At 44.3% G+C, this 22,314-nt stretch overlaps 1 protein-coding gene across 2 annotated transcripts in view; it reads left to right on the top strand.

Annotated features, from left to right (window-relative positions):
• Nucleotides 1–22,314, top strand: part of SCFD2 (sec1 family domain containing 2) — a 610,440-nt gene that overhangs the window by 544,078 nt on the left and 44,048 nt on the right. For both annotated transcript variants that reach the window (XM_088475261.1, XM_088475260.1), the window contains one exon: nt 13,619–13,753. In XM_088475261.1, coding sequence (XP_088331387.1) covers nt 13,619–13,753 — 135 coding nt within the window. The remainder of the gene's footprint in view (nt 1–13,618; nt 13,754–22,314) is intronic.

The following is a 22,314-nucleotide window of genomic DNA, read 5'->3' as shown; positions in this document are numbered from 1 at the left end:
CAGTACATAGTCATTGTTATGTATTATAAAGCAATGTTAAATAATGATCAGTGGCACCAAGAGGTGGGGTGTGTACAAAGGGCCTGATTCAGACCCGCTCGCGAGCGCATAGCCCATAGACCCGCTCACTCGCTGCGGGACTCACTACAAGACGGGGCGGCTGTCGATTGTGATTGACAGCTCGTCCCGTTTTGTAGGCGTGCAGGGGGGGGGTGGCTGGACAAACGGAGGCGTTCCTGAAGGACCGCCTGCCGTTTGTGGGCGGCCCTACTGACATCACCAGTGATGTCAGTAGTGAACTTCTTGCTCTATTAAAGCAGGAAGTTCACTGGGGCTTGCGGTGGACGAGACCCTACCACAAGGGTCTCGTCGCAAGCCTGATGGTCGCAATAATTGCGATAATTGCGACCATTGCCAGGCCGCCAGTTAAGGCCGGTGAAAAAAAGAAAATGTCCCGTCCTGATTCAGAGCGAGCGCTCGCAAATAGCGAGCGCCTCTGAAGCAGTGCCAAAGTACTGTGGCAAGGGTCAGATTGTGTACTCTGCATACCTCCAAACTGTCCTGCTTTACTCTTTGTAATTGCACCTTAGGAGTCATGTATCGTTTGGAGCCCTAAATCCAGTAAAAATGTATGTTTTTTTCAGCAGAGATAGGGATTTTACCTGTATATCAATCCCCACGGTCGGTAAAATCTATCGCCAGATATCGTTGTCCACTTCTGACCATATCTTCTTTTTGCAGAGCATGAGGAAGCCTATTTAACAAGAACACCGGCAGTATTTGTACTGTCCGTTGTCCTTCTATATATATCACCATCTCAGGATGGTGATAGCAGAGGCAATACACAGGATAAAATGCTTTTATTATTGATATAAATACATTTTTCCTTTGGTATTGTTCAGTAATTATATTAATATCATTGTTCTTTTTTGCACTATTTTTTTCATATTTGTTAAAACTGCAACTGAAAGCCGACCAGACAATGCCGGGTCATGCACTGGCTGCAGTAAGTCTCTTCTTACCTCTGCCAGCCACTATCGACAACTTTTAATGATAAATTGCGGTGATAGAAGATTTTCTATTGCTGCAATAAGTAATGATAGAAAATCTCTTCATTTGCCGCATAATGTTACAGTAAGTAGACACCTTAGTTAGTGCATTTGACACCCTTGATCAATAATTTGTTGTATAAAGTAGTGATGTGCAATATTTTATTAGCTACGACCCAAGTGTGTGATTGTTCTGGGTTCCAAAGAGTCCATATGCATGTCAGAGGTGGTCCCCAATTCAGTGTATTGCTTATCTGGCCTATTCTGAGTCACTCATCCTTTGGTGTAGAGCTAAATATTCTGTAATACTTCTTCTATCCGTTATCTACAACTTAAAGCCGTATACAGATGTGTACTCGTACACCTTTTCTATTTCCCCATATGGCGTGAGATGCCTGGCGTTCTGCCATGGGTAGAGTTTCCCGTAGTGTTGTACTTTATTCAGATTTTTTGTTTCTTAATTACAGTACATTGTAGCTATATACAGTCACCTATAGTCTCCTAGGTACTAAGGATTAGTATTTTTGTCGCAGTTCGTATAAAGATTAAGCATAAGGATGCGTGGCACAATGTATCCAACCTCTATCTTTTGTAGGTTAGTGCCCGAGTCACATACAAAAGCAGCATGAAATGCCAGCGTCAGTATTAACGGGCCCTGTCCATTGTACTTTTGTCACATTGGTTAATAAGAGGCATATTTTGTGAAAAAGTCTCTAGGGACACATGGCGCGGCAAAGTCTGTGGTGTGACAAACGGGGCTGTTTGGCACGATTTGAGGATACATTTATGTGGACACATCTGTAATTATAAAATATTTAACTTATCTATTTAACCATTAGCACAAAGTATATCAGTCATTGCAGATAAGCCATGACCTAGTGAGACATTGCAGTTAGCAGTCATTGCTTATGCATGTCTTGCTGCCGTAGACATTAGTGCATATACCCACACGTTACATGTTTTGTTATAGACTGTGAAAAGATTTATGGCTCTTATTATAAGACTAGTACTGTGGCAGTTTTGTAATGTATGCTATCCTGTTTATGTGTTGCAAACCTGTTTTTGTGTTTAAGCAGAAATTAGCTGTAAAGCAAACACCTCCATGCAGCTATTCCTAAATGTGTAGGCGTCAATAACTAGACTTTTTACACGGTGGAATGGAATGCTCCTTTCATCCATCAACCAGCAGTACTGACTATTACTGATAAATAAGGGGCCAGATTCAAGTGTTACAATATATATATATATATATATATATATTATATATAAAATGTAAAGTATAAGAGTTTTCACTTTCTGCAATTCCATTCTAAGATTCTAAGTTTGATCTATTTAATACCACACTTGCACATTTTGGTGTAGACTAAAGCTGGCCACACACTAGACCAACTTTCATCCAACCATCCAACTAGTTGATTGGTTGTAATGAAAATCTGGTAACGTATGGGAGTAACTGATGATCAGCAATTTGCTCCTAAATGCCAGAAAACAGATGGAAATGGAAGTCAGACAAGTTTGTTAAATGTTTGATCCAAACAATTTGTTCAAACAACTGTTTTTGTCCATTTTCCGGCGTTTGGGAGCAAATTGCTGATTGTCATTTGCTTTCATACCTTACCAGATTTTCATTCCAACCAATCAACTAGTTAGCTGGTTGGACAGATAATCTTTAGATGTGTGGCCAGCTTAAGTTTAGGTTACTTGAGTTTATCATCGTTTTAAGATCACTTTTGTAAATCAAAACCCAGTTTTTTTAGTTTGATTAGCACACTTGTAGTGAGTTGTACACTATTGTAGGGGAAAGTGAATATAGAGTGCATATTTTGTATGTACAGTATATGTTTATACCACATATATGTTGTGTAATGTTGCAGTGTTTTGGTTGAAAACTCAGCACTGGCCTTTGATGGTTAGAATGTTCTTATTATCAGAGTGAATAGTATAACTTATCATTAATAGCCAGTTTGCTCTTTAAATCTTAGAGGGTATTTAATTAGCGGTGATTTGCGGGTGTGTGCATCACCACTAATTACAGTAACCCAACATTGCAAATGTTCCTGCTCGCTTTATGGAGTGCAAGGAAATATATACAATGTTGGAGCTCAAGTGTTTCCAGAGAAACTCTCATAACACCAGCACTTTGTGGCTATTGGCACTAATTGAATTCGCCCCTGTGGGCAGTGATGGACTGGGGCCACTAATCGGGCCGACATTGTTAGTTAGCACGGAAATGGGGCACCGCCATGCCTCAAGGGGCCGTGGTCTTGCATCACGGAGGCATGACACTGCAGCACACACTGTCTCTCTGTATGCCGGCCGAGCAGAGCACCAGGAAGTGGAGCTGCTTGTCCAGGCTTTGAGACGGCCGGATCAGCCCATCAGACCATTGGCCTTTCTGGCATTTACCAGAACTGCCAGATGGTCAGTCCGGCCCTACTTATGGGTCAGATTTATTTACCTAGTTTCCAATATTCTGAATGTCCACTCGGAAAGGGGGCAGCCAGGTGGGAGGACAGGGGGCTGGTGCAGGAAGGTGGGTGATGTGGAGCCCCTGCTATACAGTTACGATTCCTGACACTGTAGAGAGGGGGATGGGCTCTGATGGTGCGAATCAACACAAATCGCATCACCTAGTCACCCGAGACTGTGTGCTTCACACGGGAGTGGGTGGCAGCAGCGGAAGATGGCCTCTGGCAGACTTGCCTCCTTTTCCGGGCATCCAGAAGAGCCACCCAAGATTCAGGAGTATCTGGCACTTCCCACACTAATACTATGCGGGTTAACATAGTAGGAGAACCTTGCTTGTTTTTGCCTGTAAAACAACACAGGGCAGCAAACAATCTGATTTATGTTTAAAAAAAAAAAAAAATTCCACGGGCAAGAGTTAGGCAGAGTTATCACCAGTGGCGGAAATTACCTAAGCCCCCACCCCAGTAAAATCGGCCACCCACATAAATTGTCTAGGCCGGTGATACCCAAACTGTGCGCCGTGGCAGCCTGGGGTTCCCTAGGACACTTGCAGGGGTGCCTCAGGTTGGTGGCCCAGCACCAAATCAAATTATTTGTGGTCAATGTAATGTAAATATGTGGACAAACCTGTCCACCACCACATACCTGACCCTAAGAATGACAGGATGGCAGGTTAAACAAAATTTACATCACTTTACTAAATTTTTTTCTGAATTTCTCAATAACAAACTTTTGGCTTAGGGGTGCCATGAAGACATTGCTGATACTCCAGGCACAGGTTCTCAAACTCGGTCCTCAGGACCCCAAACAGTGCATGTTTTGCAGGTCTCCTCACAGAATCACTAGTGAAATAATTAGTTCCATCTGTGGATCTTTTAAAATGTGTCAGTGAGTAATGACTGCACCTGTGCTTCTGCTGGGTGACCTGGAAAACATGAACTGTGTGAGGACCGAGTTTGAGAACCACTGTTCTAGGGTGCCGTGATTCATAAAAGTTTGGGAACCACTGGTCTAGGCAATAGCAGTGACTTCACATTGGAAGTGCTCCCTGCTAATCAAAGCTGAACAGGCAGTCTTAGGGTAAGTGTTATCTCCCCCTGGGACTGCGAGTCCACACTGCGATAGGATAGAGCACTTCCCATGGGATGCCACTTCCCTGCTAGTACAGCAGCACTTACCAGCTTCTAGGGGCTGCAGCCGATATAGGGCCTGATTCATCACAGATCACTATTGCAATCGCAGCTCCATAATCGCACGCAGGTCTGCTGCGAAAATATGGGAATGCTATCGCAATGCCGTCGCACTGCCAGCATAGAGACGCCCACTGCCTCCCACTACCGCTATCTCACATCCGTAATACTTTGCGATTCGTAAACACGGGTAACATTGAGTACCATCGGCTCCTCACGCAGAATGACAGCAGCCCTGACCTTACTTAGAAATTGCTATCTTCGTTGCACGCAGTGAGTACTCGAGCTGTGTATGCAATCGCAATGGCTAATTTATGAACGCCTGCGTTCCTCTGGCCACTCCCTCCATCACCACCCCCAAACGCTCACTGCCTGTCAATCACTCTGCGATGGCTCTGCATGGTCTCCGTGATCGCAGTGGTGGCTTCGCGCAACAATCGGCCAACTGCGAGCTCTGTGGCAGTTGCGATCCTTAATGAATCAGGCCCATAATCTTTAGAAGCCGATCAGTTTGCTAATTTGTGTGCATGCACTGGATTGTGATCCTGCGTACAGTATGTGCACAGTTACAGACAGGTAAGGGGCCGCCGCTAGTTATCACTCTTCAGTTTTAATATTTTAGAAGGCAAAGGTAGAGGTGTGAGATACATTTTATCTATATATATAATACGAATTATTGTTGATATTAAAATATATTTATATAGCACCTGCATACAACAGCGCTTTACAATCAGGAAGAAAATCAGTGATAAAATAAGACTTGGTATTAACAAACAAAGAAGATCTTGCTACCAGGCTCACCCGGTACAGGGATTGAGTTGTTCTATATAAATGTGCAGTTATGGTAAATGTTTTGTTTTTATAAATGTCTTTGTGTCTCAGTCTCACGCTGATGTTTTCTAGTGTTGCTAGAAGCATAGTCTGTAAACATGAGTGACACATTTTTGTTAAATTTACCTTTTATCTTCTGTATATAAAAGCAACAAATTCTAAGTCAAAGCGGTAAAGATGGAAGAGGACACATCTGTAAGGGGTATTTTTTTTGTCACAGGGGCCAGCTCGCGGCTCTGCTCTGCCTGTCAGAGCAGAGCAGGAGTCAGGGGAACGGGGGAAAGCCTCGATAACGCCATCTCCAGGTGACAATATCATTACAGGACTTCCCTCTGCATTTTTTCACAATTTATTTTGAGTAAATATGAGCAGATCATATTTCCCATTACAAGTTTGTGAAATGCGATCTACTTAATAAAAATAAGTGAATTGAAGGGCTTGGAGTAGTTTTTCACGAAATGTATGTGATACTAAAATAATATGAAAAGACCCATTTTCAAATTTTTTTAGTAAAAATAATATTGAGAAATAGGCCCCTAAGTGTAACAGCTCAGAACAATTTACTCAATGACAAAATTTTGACCTAGGAGTGCCGTAAAAAAAATGCTGATACTGTAAGGTGCCGTGATTCAAGAAAGACTGGGAACCACTAACCTAATGTATACTGCAAATGAACTGTCGGTGGGGTCTCTCTGTGGGCTGAGAGGCCTATGATGATTTGGAAGTGGCACATACTCAGGGGCTTATTTATAATCTGAGGCCCCCGATAATGAAGTATTCACCTCGCCGCAGGGGACACTGTAGTATCCCCATCGCCATGAGGGATACTTAACATTGGAGCAATTCATCATTGCTCCAGTGCGGGGACAGCTGCTCCGAAAAGCAGCTGTCCCTGCGATTAGCAGCACAGCTAAAGAAGTAGCTGCGTTACTTACCTGTCCCCGGGGCCGACTTCTGCACATGCGTGACCCGAGGGCATACTTGCCGACATTCAGCTCCCTCCTTCCGGGAGGGGGCTGAATGTCAGCTTACAGCGGGGGGGGGCGTGGCCGCACGATAATGCTGTTGCTGGGGCGTGGTCAGTGCTGGCAGGGGGTGTGCCCGCGAGATCGCGTCATAGCGGCTCCGCCCCCTCTTCACAATGCCGGTGGAAAACTGCATTATAAAACGCGGGACGGGGCCACGATGATGCGATTCAGCGCAAATCGTGTCACCGGGGCCCCCCCCTGCTGCGGGGGTTTTGCTAGTAACTCTGCGGAGGGGTAGGGAGGGATGGCGGCTTGCGGGAGGCTTGCCTGCCTTCCCAGGGGGCTGGGAGCGGCACCCGATAATCGGGAGGCTCCCGGCCAAATCGGGAGGGTAGGCAAGCCTCCCCGAGGGAGTCATGAGTAGATGGCAGAGGGATCCGTTCGGGCCAGTTTTCGTGTGAAAGCAGTGGGGAAATTTGACGTCATGGATGAGTACATCTTCAGCAACATCTCATCTCTCGCTCAGAGCGATTGCATCTCCTAGGCACACACTACACAGCCAAATTGTACAGTTTTTCAGGGTATCAAAACAGTAAGAGACACAATGTTATGGAATGAATACACCTGTTTATGCTTCTGTCATGTACAGGGGTATCAGCAGTGACAGGTTAGCGATATAATTTACAACCTCAAGGCTCATGTCTGTCAAAATAACATAAAGTAAATTGGATGAAACATATGCATGTTGGAAAGCGCAGTGTCTGAGCCTAAACCACCTGTGGTGAAGGATTGTCCTAATCTGTATAATGTGTTATGATGTTGATCAGGGTTGTCATGTTTTGTTTAAGTACCAGTCATACAGTCATAGCAAAGTGTTTTTGGTTGAATGATAACATACTCCCCCTCACGCTGTGTGTTAAGTTGTGTGACTTTGTGTCTCAAGCAATTAAAAACATATTATTACAGTGAGGAGATTTGCGTAAGGTGCTTGTTTTTCTCTTTCTAAAGTGAAATATTTTTGAAAGTACTGTGTAATGTTTTGTAAAATAAGACATTGCATCTCTAAATGAATGAGAATAACAAATAGCTAATACATACTTACCAATAATATACATTTCTCTGCAAAAGTGGTTACATGAGAAGCCTGTGCTTGGAAGCTTATAAAGCACTTTACTATACAGGTTGAGTCTCCCATATCCAAAATGCTTGGGACCAGATGTATTTTGGATATCGGAATATTCCGTATTTTGGAATATTTGCATATAATAAATTATCTTGGGAATGGGACCCAAATCTAAACACAGAATGCATTTATGTTCTATATACACCTTATACACACAGCCTGCAGGTAATTTTATACAATATTTTCAATAATTTTGTGGTTCAAACAAAGTTTATGTACATAAATGAAATTAATTTATGTTTCATATTACTTTATACACACAGCCTTAAGGTAATTTTATACCATATTTTGAATACTTTTGTGCCTTAAACAAAGTTTGTGTATTTTGAACCATCAAAAAGCAAAGGATTCACTATCTCAGTCTTGCTAAAAGAATTCCGTATTTCGCAATATTTGTATATGGGAGAATCAACCTGTATATGATTCTATTTAGGTGTACAGTACACAGAGCCGGCCCTAGCCAAATTAGTTCCCTAGGCAAGATTTGGGGTGGTGCCCCCCCCCCTTGGGATCCTGAAAAGGGATGTGGCCTCACAGAAGGGGCATGGTCTCAGTGTGCTGTGGCCCCTTCCCCCATTCTGCTGTGTTCCCATCACCCCTCTCTGAGAACTGATCACAGCACCCATCACAGCACCCCTCACCCCAGGCGCGTCTTAAGTGAGGAGAGGGCCCGTGTGCATTCTCTGTGCAGGGCCCCCTCCTCTCTCCCCAGTGGCCAGCAGCCGACTGACGCGGCTGGCCAGCCACCGCAGAAGCAGTAGACTCTGGGCACTAGAACGCCTGAAAAAATGGCCACGGCGGGCATTTTCCAGTGTTCTGTGCAGAGCGGACACCTAACGCGGGACCCCGCACAGGTGAGTTTTAAAGTATATATGGGTGCAGAGTGTGCGGTGCGGGGCCCCCCTGGACCCCGGGGCTCGTGTGCCCCGCACACCCTGCACCCATTATAGAATCGCCCCTGCCTCACCCCTCTCCCAGCAAAGATCACTGCACCAAGCACCCCTCTCCCAGCCAGGGGCGCCGAGAGGGGGGGGGAGCGGGTACAGCGCCGCTCTCCCCCTCCCTCACTCCTCCCACCCACACAGCAGCCCAGCACATGCTGTGCAGCATCCCTCTTCCAGCACAGCGCAGATCACAGCACTCATCACCCGACACAGCACCCCACCCATGACCCCTCACCAAATCCACCACCCCTCTCCCAGCACAGCATAGATCACAGCACCCATCACCCCAGCCTTCACCCAGCACAGCACCCCCTCTCTCCCGGTACAGTACGGTGTCAGAACCCCTCACCTGACCCAGCACAGCACTCACCCAACACCCCGGACCCCCACCCAGCTCAGCATCCCTCTCCCAGCACAGCAGAGACCATGGCACCCATCACCCCTCTCCCAGCAGAGCACCCATCACCCAGCAACCTGGCCCTCACCCAGCACAGCAACTCCCTCCCAGCACAGCACGATGGCACCCCTCACCTGAAACAGCACCCCTGTCCCAGTACAGCACGCCCCCCCTCACCTAACACACCGCCCCTCACCAAGCACAGCACCCCCCTCTCCCAGCACAGCACAGTGTCAGCACCCACCCTCACCCAGCACTACTATAGCAGCAGAGCACCCCTCTCCCAGCAATGAACACCCCAGCCCTCTCCCACATACAGAATTAATTTACTTGAGTGCAGCCTGCAGAGCCACCCAACTCGAGGTACATCAAGCTGTGGGCAGCGGACCCGCTTTTCCAGGCTTAGGCTGGCAGGCCGCATCCTGGTGCATGCCACCCCAGAGCTGGCCTGGCGCTTTCCACTAGCCGTCAAACAGGTGCCCCATCCCAGCAAACCACCACTGGCTGTCCCACTGCTGCCCGCTCACTGTTTGCTGCTGCCAAGCCCGATCGGAGCTTTCAGCTGAGCTTTGATCATGGACGCTGCACAGCAGTAGTAGCAGCTGCCAGAGTCTCTGCCCAGGCAGCAGCAGGTGCCCTGGCCATGCCTGCCCCAAACCTCCCTAGGCATTTGCTTAGTTTGCCTATGCCTAGGGCCTGCTCTGACAGTACACCCCCCTACCCACACATTCCCATTTATTGCATGAGATGGTTCAGATCCTCTGGTCTGAAAGGAAAGTAGTTTATTTTGTGGTGGTCAGATATGAGCATGTTTGTTGGTAAATTGTGTACTGAGTTGATTATGTGCATTGGCAGTTTGGTCTCAGTTTGTTTGCTCTGGAAGGTGGCAGGGGTATAATTGAGGTGCATTTTCCCTTTACTACCAGTGCTTCATCTCACTTTCAAAATAAGTCAGGTGACAAATAAAGAGTAGGCCCTGTTTGCATGTGGATAACTTTGTTTTGCTTAACTTTATCCCATTTCCTCTCTGTCATTATAACCAGTATATTCCCAGAACTTATTATTACAAGCATTTTTAAAATAATATTTTAACATTATTGTTATGAGCCGCTGTCATGGCTCACTACTTCCATCACTAGGCAACCGGAAAGCCATGTCGCGCCAGCCACACTGGTGCCTGGTCCCGAAGGTTGCTAGGCAACCAGGACACCAGGCGGCCACAGGGTATGCTGGTCCCAGCCTGGGATAGCAGCCGGGATGCCGGCTACGTGCACCACTGCAGCTGCTGCATATTTTCTGTTAGGGGGCTGGTTCCTTTTGCGTACATCCCATTGCTGCAGGCTACTTCTAAGAGGCAGTCAGTCCCACACACCTTTGCCAGTGATAGTTGGCACTTCGGTGTGTCTAGCTGGTCCTGTTCCTGTCACTCTGTGTCCTGGAATACTTCTACTACCTGCGTCTGTGTTTAGCACTCCTGGTTATTCTAGCCTGTACTGGCTTTTGTCTTTAGTTCAGTCTCTCTTGCTATTCATTATAGCTGTTCTAGGCACCCTAGGCAAAGATTCACAATATCGCCCCTGCTCCTCCCAATACCCTAGCCCAACTGCTCACATGCAAACTTGACTTCTTTAAATATTGGTATATTTATTTTTAGATTTATTACAACATAAATGATAAAAATTACACTAAAACAATATAGCAATAACATTAACAACTTTGTGACCGTCATACAATACCGAGAGCATACTTGTGACTGCCAAACAGTAGCTACTGAGAGCATCTGTGTGACTGCCGTACAATACAGAGAGCATTTTTTGTAGCTCCCAAACAATAGATACTGAGAAAATGTTGGTGATGCCCAAGCAATACCAACAGCATTTTTGTGACCACCATACTGAGAGCACTTTGAGACCACCAATAACAACATTAAACCATTAATCTTATCTATATTACATTAACCCCTTTACCCTCATTATAAAACCCACATAGCTTACCCTTATACTTATCAACTTCGTGAACTGTGACTAAGTATTAGTATCATGAAGACTGATAAGTGAAATAAAGAATACTTGTATAGTACACAACAAATGTTGTTTTAAAGATTCTGAATACTTTTATAAGTTTGAGGAAAGGTAAGCACCCTGTTTGTTGAGGAGTTTTGCTAGTTTTTTCAGTTAGAGAAAAAGGATAAAGGATAAAGAGGGCGTAGCTAGTGAGTTGTCAATCAAATTATAAACCTTTTGCAGGAGGCAAGGCCTCTGCTAGTGCCATAAATAGCCAGAGTTGAGGAGCCATCTTCCTCTTTGTAGGTTTCAAGCCCACCCACCTGACTTATATGGTTTGTATACTGTGTTATGTTTGTTGGACTGTGCAATTTTCATGTTTCCTTCCAACAGGTGGAGGTACAGCCTGGCAAGGAAGCAGTGCTCCTGGGCTGCCTATTATGGCATAAAAGTGCCTGGGTGGCATTTTCCTTTTGATAGCAGCAAGTTGGTCATTCTCCTTAGAGGGGGACTAGGCCTTCATCTTAGGGAGGGGTCAAGGCTGTGCCAATTAGAGGGGAATGGTACCGCTTCATGCCAGTTTACGATGAGCGGGGATCCGTCCTCTATATTTAGTCAATACTTTATCGGGCTGTGGCCCTGGAGCACTGCTTTTTACTGCCACCGATCTTTCACAATTACAATTCTAATGTGATAAATAAATTTATGGCTGTGTCCTCTTTAAATTCCACATATGCCTTTGAGTATTTATTTCTACTTATTTGTTAAGTACGTAGCAAAACTTAATTTCAAAATAATGAGTGACTTATTTTCTAACACATAAAAGAGTATATAAATTCACATTCAATACAATCGGTTGTATTCATAAAACCATGGTATATACAGTCAGGTGCATAAATATTGAGACATTGACAGAATTTTCATATTTGGGCCTCTATTCACCACCACAATGGCTTTGAAATGAAACAAACAAGATGTGCTTTAACTGCAGACTTTCAGATTTAATTTGAGGGTAATTACATCCAAATCAGGTGAACGATGTAGGAATCACAATGGTTTCTATATGTGCCTCCCACTTTTTAAGGTGTCTTTAGGGGTCTTATATAATTTATTCAGGAGTATCATAACATGTATATGGAATAATACATCAAGTAGATCTTAAATCTCCTCTTGGCGTTCAGTGTCCTTTATTAAAGCACTTGACCTGTGACATCTTGCTTTATATGGCAACAGAACCAGACCCCCCCAACTGCATCCTGATTTGCGCAGGTCGATCACAAATCGTGGGCTTGCACAATAGTGGGTGGAGTTTTGGCCCAAAATGTCTGTTTTTCTGTGGCTCTGAATGTTGCTTAGTTTAATAGTTCCAGAAATACCCTACTACTATTATAATTACTATTCAAGTTATTTTCTGTAGCACAAAATTGTGGACAAATAAATGTAAACATGAAAGTAAGGTGTATAATCTAATGTTTAATTGGCAAGAGGAACAAGTGTGGCTCTCCGTTGAGTTTACAATAGTAGTATAGGTGTGAATAGGCTAAATGCTAGTAAAGAAGAGGGTTTACAGAGGGTGTTTAAAGATTTGCAGGCTGTTAGAGAGTCTGATCAGGCGTGTTAAAATTCCATTTGTCGGTGGTAGCATGGGAGAAGCCTTGTAGTTAGGAGTGAGTGGTGGTTACCAGAGACGAGGCAAGATATAGATTGTCCAGTTCGTAGAAGGTTGCTCAATATACTGTACAATCTGCAAAAGCAGCCACTGATCTGCAGTAACCTGGACATGCTAATAATACCAATGATAATTCAGTAAAAAGTCAAACTAAATGTTTTAAAACTAATCCCATACCAATCGTAAGAAAGGGAACAGCTATAGAAATGTTAATCGCAAACTCATGGTACACACAGAAAATTAGATACTGAGGTGAAACTGCTAGAAAGCTACTAACGGCTGAGGTTGGTCTTGTGTGTTGTTGCCTCTAAATAAACTGAAGAAATAAAGATGGTAAATTGGGAGTAGTAATGGTCAGCTGTTTACAGATAATAAACCAAGAACTGTATAGAGGCATAGAAAGGACAGAGCCCAATCATCGCAGCCCAGTAATGCAAACCCAACAACATCAATTGCAGTGTGGGCAATGATCACCCTATGGGTGCCCTTAAAACCAAAATTAGGGTATTCAACCTCTCACCATAACTAACCCAAGTGATTTGCTGTTCACAGGAGGATGGTCCAGACTTTCCATACAATCTCCATGAAGATGACTGCACTTAACCAACCAACTGCAGCCTGCCTGATGATTAGCCATACTTTCCTGCCAAAATAGCTAACAACTTTCTTTAGAGAAAGAGGCCTGAGCCCTGAGTCTTAAATATCAACAAACCACATCCCTAACACTAGCTATTGGTAAAAGCATAACAGGTGACCACAACTCAACCAGCCCCCAACCTCATGGTTTAAGCCACTTCAGGCTTATGACGGCCTTTTGTTAATCCATTCTAAAGTTTTTGTAAACTAATTACATTCATTTATCAAGCAGTGTGCTAGATAGGTGTTACTACTAAGTAATTGTGATTTTCTTCCCAGGCCTCATACAAGCCCCTACTGAGGCAGATTGTTGAAGAGATATTTCACCCTGATCATGCAGAGCCCAAGGATATTGAGCACATGTCATCAGGTCTCACTGATCTACTCAAGACTGGATTCAGTATGTTTATGAAGGTGAGTTAAGTATTTCTTTCAACTAACAAATAAAGTGAGGGGAGGGATCGGAAGATTCGCTCTATCAGTGCTTTAACCATATTTAGGTGCCGTTATCAATCAGACAAAAGTTGCAAAAAGTTTAGTTGGCTTGTTAAATTGCCACATTTTGCTGTTCCAAGAGAAAATTGTCTGTAAACTTTTTATAAATTTTTGTGGTGAATTTTTCATATAGGCTACATTACATTGTCTCTCAGTCCAGATTTGTGTAGTTGCTTCATATTCATGTGTCCCAGTGGTTTAGGAACACACATTGCCTATTTTAGAATAGGACATCAGTCCAACTGCAGGTTGGCAAAAATCAAACTTGTTTTACTACACATAAGCCATATAATAAAGTAGTGTTTTAAGTTAAATGTAATTTGCTTTTTGCTGCCCCCTATGCCTGGAGGGGCAGATTATGGGAAATGAAGTAAAAGCCTTGTATGTCTAAATTTAGCAAACCCCTGGAGATGGTCTATTTAGAGTAAACTACATTTCACCTTAGGGGGGCATGACAGGGATTGTAGTCCCACAACAGCACTTAATGATTTTGGGGGAAATGGATCAAGCTTTGGAGAGAGATAACGTACCAACCAATCAGCTCCTTACTGTCCTTTTCAAACACAGCCTGTAAAATGGCACTTAAAAGCGGATTGGTTAGTACTTTATCTCTCGCCCAGCTTTGATAAATCTCCCCATTTGTGACTTTTTAAAATTTACTTGGCACTCAGAGCCCTACCAATGCCTGGATGAGTCTCAGTGCTATTTATCGCATGGGTCATACTTGCCTACTTTTGAAAACTAGTTTCAGGGAGATTCTGGTTGGTAGTAGACTATGCCACGTGCCATTGAGGGAGCGTGTCATGTTCCACCCAAAGGAAATGTCTAGCTCCACATATGGGGATATATGTGCTTAAATGCTTATTGCAAGATATTTCTATATAACATTTGTAGCAATATATTTTGGGAAATTTTGTAAGTATTGATACTAACATTGCTGCCTGCAATACTGGATTCCTTGTTTTTAACTATTAGCTGTGATATTTCTTTTCTTCTCACACAGCACAATATACATGATAAATGTGATGCCTATGCAACTACTTTTGAACTTATATTTCACCTAAATACTATTGGTTTACCACATATGATAAGAATTTACAGATTTACTTTAATGACCATCTCTTGGTAAAAAGACAGATTTTAAACTTTTTGTTGTATTGTCTTTTTTTGTGTGTTTAACTAGAGATTACTAATAAAACATTCTCCCTGTGAACCACAGCTCACACACACTAGCAACAGCAGCAGACGCTGAGATAAGAAGACACTGATCACAGGGGTCAGGCAAGCGGTGTTCCATCCTGCTTAGGGGTCCAACAGGGATTTGCTGAGAGTCGACAGCAGTGGCTGATGAGCCCTGACAGCAGTCATAGTAACTACAGCAAATCACTGTCCTTGCCCAGAAATTCCTTGGTGGTCCTTTAGCCGCAGTGATGAATCCAAAGAATCCTGAGGATTTGATATACAGCGCATTGGAGAGGGAGATTAGACCTTGAAATGGGACTCTCCCACAAGATTCGGGAGGGTATGTAACTATGCCCTGGATTATAAACTATCTTTATTTGTGGCTCTGATTTCCTTACTTAATTCCCCCCATATTGAATAGACTTGGGTGGATTTCACATGCTAACAAGTAGACTCCATGCTGTGAGTCGTACAGTTAGAATATGAGCAGTATGGCCTGGCTTGGCCTTGTGCCAGTTGCTGCCTATCATGCATGGGAACCCACGGCCCATTCTAATTGTGCTCCTGTGCTAGTCGGGGCTTCTGAGACATTTTGCAGGCCCTAGCAAGAGGCTGTGGCCAACACACCAGGTGGAGCTCTGCCTCCATGCTTATCTCAGGCTTCCCAGATCAGCGCCCCCTCCTCTAGCAGCCCTGTCTCTAACGGTAATTGGCGCATGGCATAGCACTGGTGCTGGTTACTTATAGGGTGTTGGAACACACTTTTTTTTATATATATTTATTTTACTATTATTATGGCAAACAATGCAGACATGATGATGTTGATGATAATGACTGCAATATCTTTATGTCGGACACACATTTACAGCGTGTTTTGAGTTGCATGCCTTTTTTTAGGGTATTTCAAACATAATCTCATAGCTTTCCATACGCCGCTGCATAGAATTACTGAACTTCCTTCAATATTAGCCATTAATATTCAGCAGAATATAGTCATCCAATGTTCCTGATATTTATGTTTGCATTGAATTTTTAGAGAGTTCTCATTTAATCCGGACATGATTCAGTCTTTTGTCCGTCTATTGTATAACGCATGGAAATAAAGCTTTGAATAGCAGACTGTTGAGCACATGTCTCTGCATGTGTTACTGCAAAGATGACACTGGTAATAACCACCCTTTAATCACATTCCCCCAGTTGTAGAAGGCACAGTGTTGTGACAGCAGCCACAGCTGAGGAAGTGCAGGGGACGTGTTTAGTGAACTTAACCGTTATTATCATTTAACAGTGTAGGTGGATATTATTTGTTCATTCTGGCTTTCAAACATCTAAATAGGAATGGTCTTGCTTTTGTACACGTGAGTGTTTCATGTTTCTGCCTAAAACGGGCCACGTGTATTTGGAAAGAAGATAAAACATTTCCACGGTCATTGAAAATGGCTCATAGCTAATGTTGGTTAGATTTGAAAAAGGCGACCTTTGCTGGAAATTCATTTAGAACAAGGTTGTCTTTTTGTACAATAAGCTCTATGAAGGCCATTTATATATTGCAGTATATATGCCGACACATGGCTCATTTATTGTTGTGCTTATTTGTCAGCCTCATGCATTTGATGGTATATGCCCACTTTGCGATATGCGAAGCGCCCCAGAATGTGGGCGGAGATAGAATGTGTATGGTTTTTATCACATTATGGGGCCTATTCATCATCACTAAATTTTAACAAAAGCAGGTGAAAATGCACATGTTCAGGCCATTCATCACGAAGATATCTCCTGCTTACCTTGCTCTTGCAGAATGACTAGTATGGGGACAGAATTCATCAAGCTCCGAAAATATAATTTTTTCGGAACTTGATTGCGCTAGCATTCACCATCTTCAGATGGCGTTTGCTACCCACTCCTTCCCTATGGGAAGAAGTCCCGGGTCGCGAAGAGGGATCCTTTCGGATCCCTCCACCCCTGTCCGGCTCCTTCTGCCAGACAACGGGGCTCTTGTGTGCATGCGTGACCGAAAGGAGCAGTGAAGCCGCTCGCTGGCACAGCTCATTTTTGAATCAGCTGTCTCAACACCAGAGCAATGATGGATTGCTCCGGTGTCCGCTGCGAGTCAGTGTGTTAATTATCGGGGTCTGTTTGGACCTCGATAATAACTTGAATAGGCCCCTAAAAGTCTGCAGTAAGCAGTTTAGGAAAACCCCATTGTAAGTTTCTGCTTCTCCACTTTTTTCCAAAAATATTGCTAGTGAGTGTCTCAATAATGCAATTTTTGAGAATATAGGTTTTTTTTTGTTTGTTTGTTTTTTAGCATTGGTACTGTGGACCTGATTCATTACAGATTGCAACTGCGAGTGCAATAGCGATTACGCACGCAGTCTCACTGCGATAGTATGCTAATCCACGGCGATCGCTGTGCCGTTGCAGCACAACATAAGGACACCCACTTTACCTTACACACATTCATAACACTTAGCAAAACTGCGAAACCATCAATAACATTGAGTATCATTGGAGCCTCACGCTCACTTGCACAAGCTCTGACCTTACTCAGAAATTGCTAACCATACGGTACTTACTGTCAATCACTCTGTGATGGGTCTGCGTAGTCACTGTGATCGCAGAGGAGTCCCCGCGCACGCACACTTTGATGCATATGCATGCGCAGAACGCAATAATCGGCCAATTGCGTGCGTAATCGCAATTGTGATCGATAGTGAATCAGGCCCTGTATTTCAGTTACTCTAAACGGATGTCCCCAGCAATTCGCAAGAAACACCCCAATATACCAAGTTCCTTCCATTGTCCTGCAGTTTCCGCCGTCTTGCCATTAAAATCCCAGCACTTTCCATATAAAGAACTGCAGTCTCTTGAACTAAATGGTAGTTCCGGTACAGGACATCAGTTTTCAGCTTTGGTAAATTACCCTCTATGCTTTATGGGAAATTTCCGATAAATATTTGGAGCTTTTCATTTCCTGTGTGGCTGCTGGTGTCAGGGGATCATGGGATGTGTAGTATGACAATAGCTGGAGGAGACCTGTGACTATTCTATAGGCATTCACATAAAGGTCTGCTGATTGGATGGGGATGGGTACGGTATGCCAGTGCTCGGGTTCCCGGCGGTCAGAATCCTGATGCCGGCATGCAGACAGGGTTAGAATACAGACACTTGTTGGTCAGTATTCTAAGCTTCCTCCGCTTCCTAACCCTAACCTCCTCCCTAGTGCCTAATCCTAACCTCCCCCTCCCCACACCCTAAACTTAACGCTCACCCCTTAGTGCCTAACGCTCCCCCTAATTACTTACCTTCAGATTCCGGCGTTCGGAATGCCGACTCCGGGATTCTGACAAGTGTCGGGGTTCCGGCGCCAGCATTTTGAGCGCCGGAATCCCCACGGTCGGGATATTGAACGCATCCCGATTTGTTGTGCTGCTATATATTTAGAATATATTTTTACATTTCAAACAAATCAACCATAGGCACATGTATGAAGTATTTTGATTAGCATGAACAAGTCACGTGATGAGGATACAATCTGAATCTATTGTCTTCTAGTGTTGGCATTCATCCCTTGTTTTGTTATGCTTTGGGGCCACAATGTATTTGTTTGGCTGGTGCACATCTTCGCATGTGTGTTAGGTAAGCTATTGTTACATCCACAGATCTGTGACTTAGCAGAGGTAGGATTGTTTTATGGCAACAATGGGATTATATCCTATAATCTACATATTAATCTGCGGTGGCATGTCCTGGGATGAACATTCTGCAGTAGCAGCATAGAGGAGCACAGTGATGACATGTAGCCATACCAAATACAGAAGGGTGCTATAAATTGCTAAATGAATCCCAAAGCCTGTCTTCCAATAATATAGAGGTTTTCACAAATTATTTATGGATGCCGTTTCCTCTATACTTTTCATTAAATATTTGATGTATGTCAAGTTTATTTGCAATATTTAGCATAATGTTTTGCAATCTCCATATAGGGGTCTATTCATTATGATAACATTATCAGAAGTGATATTTTAGTTTTAAACTCGCCACCAATTTTTAAATGATGGGAAAAGAAGGGGAAGGACAGAGAAATAATAACATATTATCCAGTTTACATTACAAGAGAAGATCACGTATGGTAATATCTAGAGGTCACAAAGGTGGCTGTATGATTTCAGCATCCTTAAATAAGCTGCAACCAGTTTTCTGACATGGCATGGCGTACTGGTGTGCGTTCTAATAACCATAGCTCATAGCAGTCATTAGCTTGCAGTGGGAAAACCTACATGCAAGACAATATGGCATCTCTGCTCTTCTGTCATATTACCACCTCCATAGCACTGAACTGGTGTCACAAGCACAAAAGCAATGATACAGGCAGTAACATACATTGTACATGGATATCTTAAAGTTGTCCCTCCACTTTGCATGTAACTAGAGGCAGCCATTTTGTGACAACACGTATTTGTATTTTGAATGCTTACTAACCTAGAAATTGGTGTATTGCAGTTCTTATTAGCCGAGTAAGCGGTGATAGCGTACTGGGATAGTGTGGCTATCAATATAAAATGTAAGGGGGCATGCTGGGAGTAGTAGTCCTCCAGACGGAAAGTTAAACCAGACTATAATGCACTTTAGCTAAAGGGGTTATGTCATCCTTTCAGTATTCAGCAAAGAGCATAATCTAAGATTACCGCTGTTTGTTACTGCATCACTCTTCCCAGCTATGGGGACCCAGCAGCAGCCTTTCCGGCTTCAGTATAGCCTTACAGGCACTGCCGGGTCCCAGCCGGGTGACATAGTCATACAGACTGACCGTTGTGCATGACATAGAAAGTCGTCGCTTGCAGCAGCTGAACGGAGGACATCTCTGAGGAGGGTAATGTCGCTGCACCTCACCGAAGAGGTAAGGAATGATGAATACCAGTGGCGTAGACGTTTGTACCACTGCGGTACTAAGCAAAATATGCTGCTGGTATTTAGGTTTGTTGTTAAATAGGGCCCTTGGTACAGCTTAACCAGTTTTTAGATTTATTGAATCTGTTAGAACAACAAGTAGCATGTGACACAGTGATATCACAGGTGTAACAGCAGTATGCAGAATATATAACTAACGGCAGCCTAAAGCTTACAGTGTTGCTGGGCGTTGTAGTGCACGAGGCATGATTGCGGTAAATACACCAGCGGATGGTTGCACTGGTGCCCTATACACTAGCGGTGGTGATGCAGTGTACTTGTCTGCAGAGCCGGCCCTAGCCAATTTGGTGCCCTAGGCAAAATTTTTACTGGTGCCCCCTAGCATAGATTACACCACCACCCCCTTCCTTCTTATAGTCACTGTCAGACGCAGCACTGACAAAACCAATCTTTGCCCCCAAGCCTTTCCCCCAGCTAGCCTGCTAAATTTAATGATGCTGTGGCTGGCTGTGCTTTATTGCTATTTGTGTTTGCTTAGTGAATCCCTGAGTCTTCTTACCTGTGCAGCGCTGCGGGCAGCAGCCTGCGTTATTTACAATTTAATTTGTTAGTGCATGCCCAAGTGCTCTAAAATCAAATTATCTTGTGGTGGGGGCAGCTATTGGTATAGGAGGTAACCACCCTCAGTTCACATAGGGATTTATAAATTAATATTGGTAATACCTTAGCGCTCAACCTGTATGTGATATAATCTTATAAATGAATTGATAAATTCTGTATATCTTATTAAAATCGTTTATTTGTTGAATAATTAGTTTTACCATGAATAGTAGTAAACTGATAATGATAGGTATGACCCAATGATATTACATTAAACAGGTAAATAAATGAAATGAATGAAAATAAATGAAAATAAATAAAGAAATAATAATAAAACTAAAAAAGAGTGTGTATTATTAGTTCACTAAGAAACGGCCAGCTGGCAATGTGTTAGCATAAGACGTCAACATGTAACACAACAGTACGTATAGATCAAGTATGACAGAGGGAAGGGGTGGATGTGTGGGAATGTGTAGAATGGACAAATACAATAGTGATAAGTGCGGGGGTTGGGAAAAAAATGGGGGGAGGATCGGATGAGGGAAGCTGTCCCGGTAGATTCCAAATGATATGTCCAAATGGGGTCCTATAAAAGTGACCCGGGAAGCTCTCTGTAGGTGTTTGCTATTATGGCTACTTTGCCGTTTTTATGTAGGTGATAGCTGCTGGGTTCCGACCGCTTGCTGCCCCGTGGATGAGTTACCCTTCTTGGCTTGGCGAGACACTGGTCTTTCTCTGCTGGGGTTGTGCGGCATGATCCTGCAGATGGTAATATCTGATGTGCCGGCCGCGTGATCCATACAATGGCTGGCTGTGGCTGGGACAAGATGGAGGCGGAGCCGTGAGTTATTACTCACGGCTCTGCTCCGCAAAGGCCTATGGGAGGTGTGGCAGCGGCTGGCCATCTTGGCTCCTCTGACCTCTACTACTGTCAGAATGAGCTTCTATGCAGAAGCTCATCCTGACTAAGGTGCCGGGCAGATGCAGATTCCGGTCACATCACCGGTCGCCGCCTGGCCATCCACTGCGCTGCCCGATCGGAGAGCTCCGATTGTGGCAGCGCGCTGGGGGAAACAATGGGTAGCTGTGCCGGCGGGCTCTGGGTAGGTGGGACTGGGAGCAGCGGCTAACGCAGGTGCTCCCAGGTGGCAGGCGCCGGCGGCGGGGGGGGAAGGACAGACAGGCAGAGGCAGCCGCATTCAGAGCCCAGCCCAGTGGAATGCCCCTAGCATGCTGAGTCGCCCCTAGGCATTTGCTTATAATGCCTATGCCTAGGGCCGGCTCTGCTTGTCTGGTATGGCAGCTCTGTATTGCTCTGTATGCTGTGAGTCTCCTGGGTCCGAATGGCTCATGGAACACCAGAGAGTGAAGATGCATGGAGGTGCCACGCATGCGCAATAGTGCCTGTCATAGCCTCTGTAACTGACTTCCGCAGGTCCGAGTGACCGCCGTGTCAGCCTACCTTCTCAGGGTACCCCCCTAACCCTGCTACTTACCGTTGGGATGACGGCGCAGGGATTCTGACTGGTGTCAGGATTACGGTGCCGGTATTCTGAGTGCCCGCATGCCAACAACCGGGATTAAAACTACAACCCCTCTTTATAGGGGTTAAGAGCAAAGCATAAAGCATGCAGTAAATGTGTCAGGGCCATTGTAGCCTGGATCCCCTCATTCTGGGGTCTATTTATGTAGATAAAGGGCTATTTCAAGGAAAGTTTTGAGCAGCAGTAACATTAATGCCAGTAATAATAGAACCCTGGAAGACTGTTGCATTCTTTACATGGCCA

This window comes from Taudactylus pleione, unplaced genomic scaffold (assembly GCF_031769625.1).
Source record: "Taudactylus pleione unplaced genomic scaffold, aTauple2 ptg000169l, whole genome shotgun sequence".
NCBI classification, from domain to species: Eukaryota; Metazoa; Chordata; class Amphibia; order Anura; family Myobatrachidae; genus Taudactylus; species Taudactylus pleione.
The sequence above is the reverse complement of the archived record's forward strand: the minus strand, read 5'-3'. Positions and strand labels throughout refer to the sequence as shown.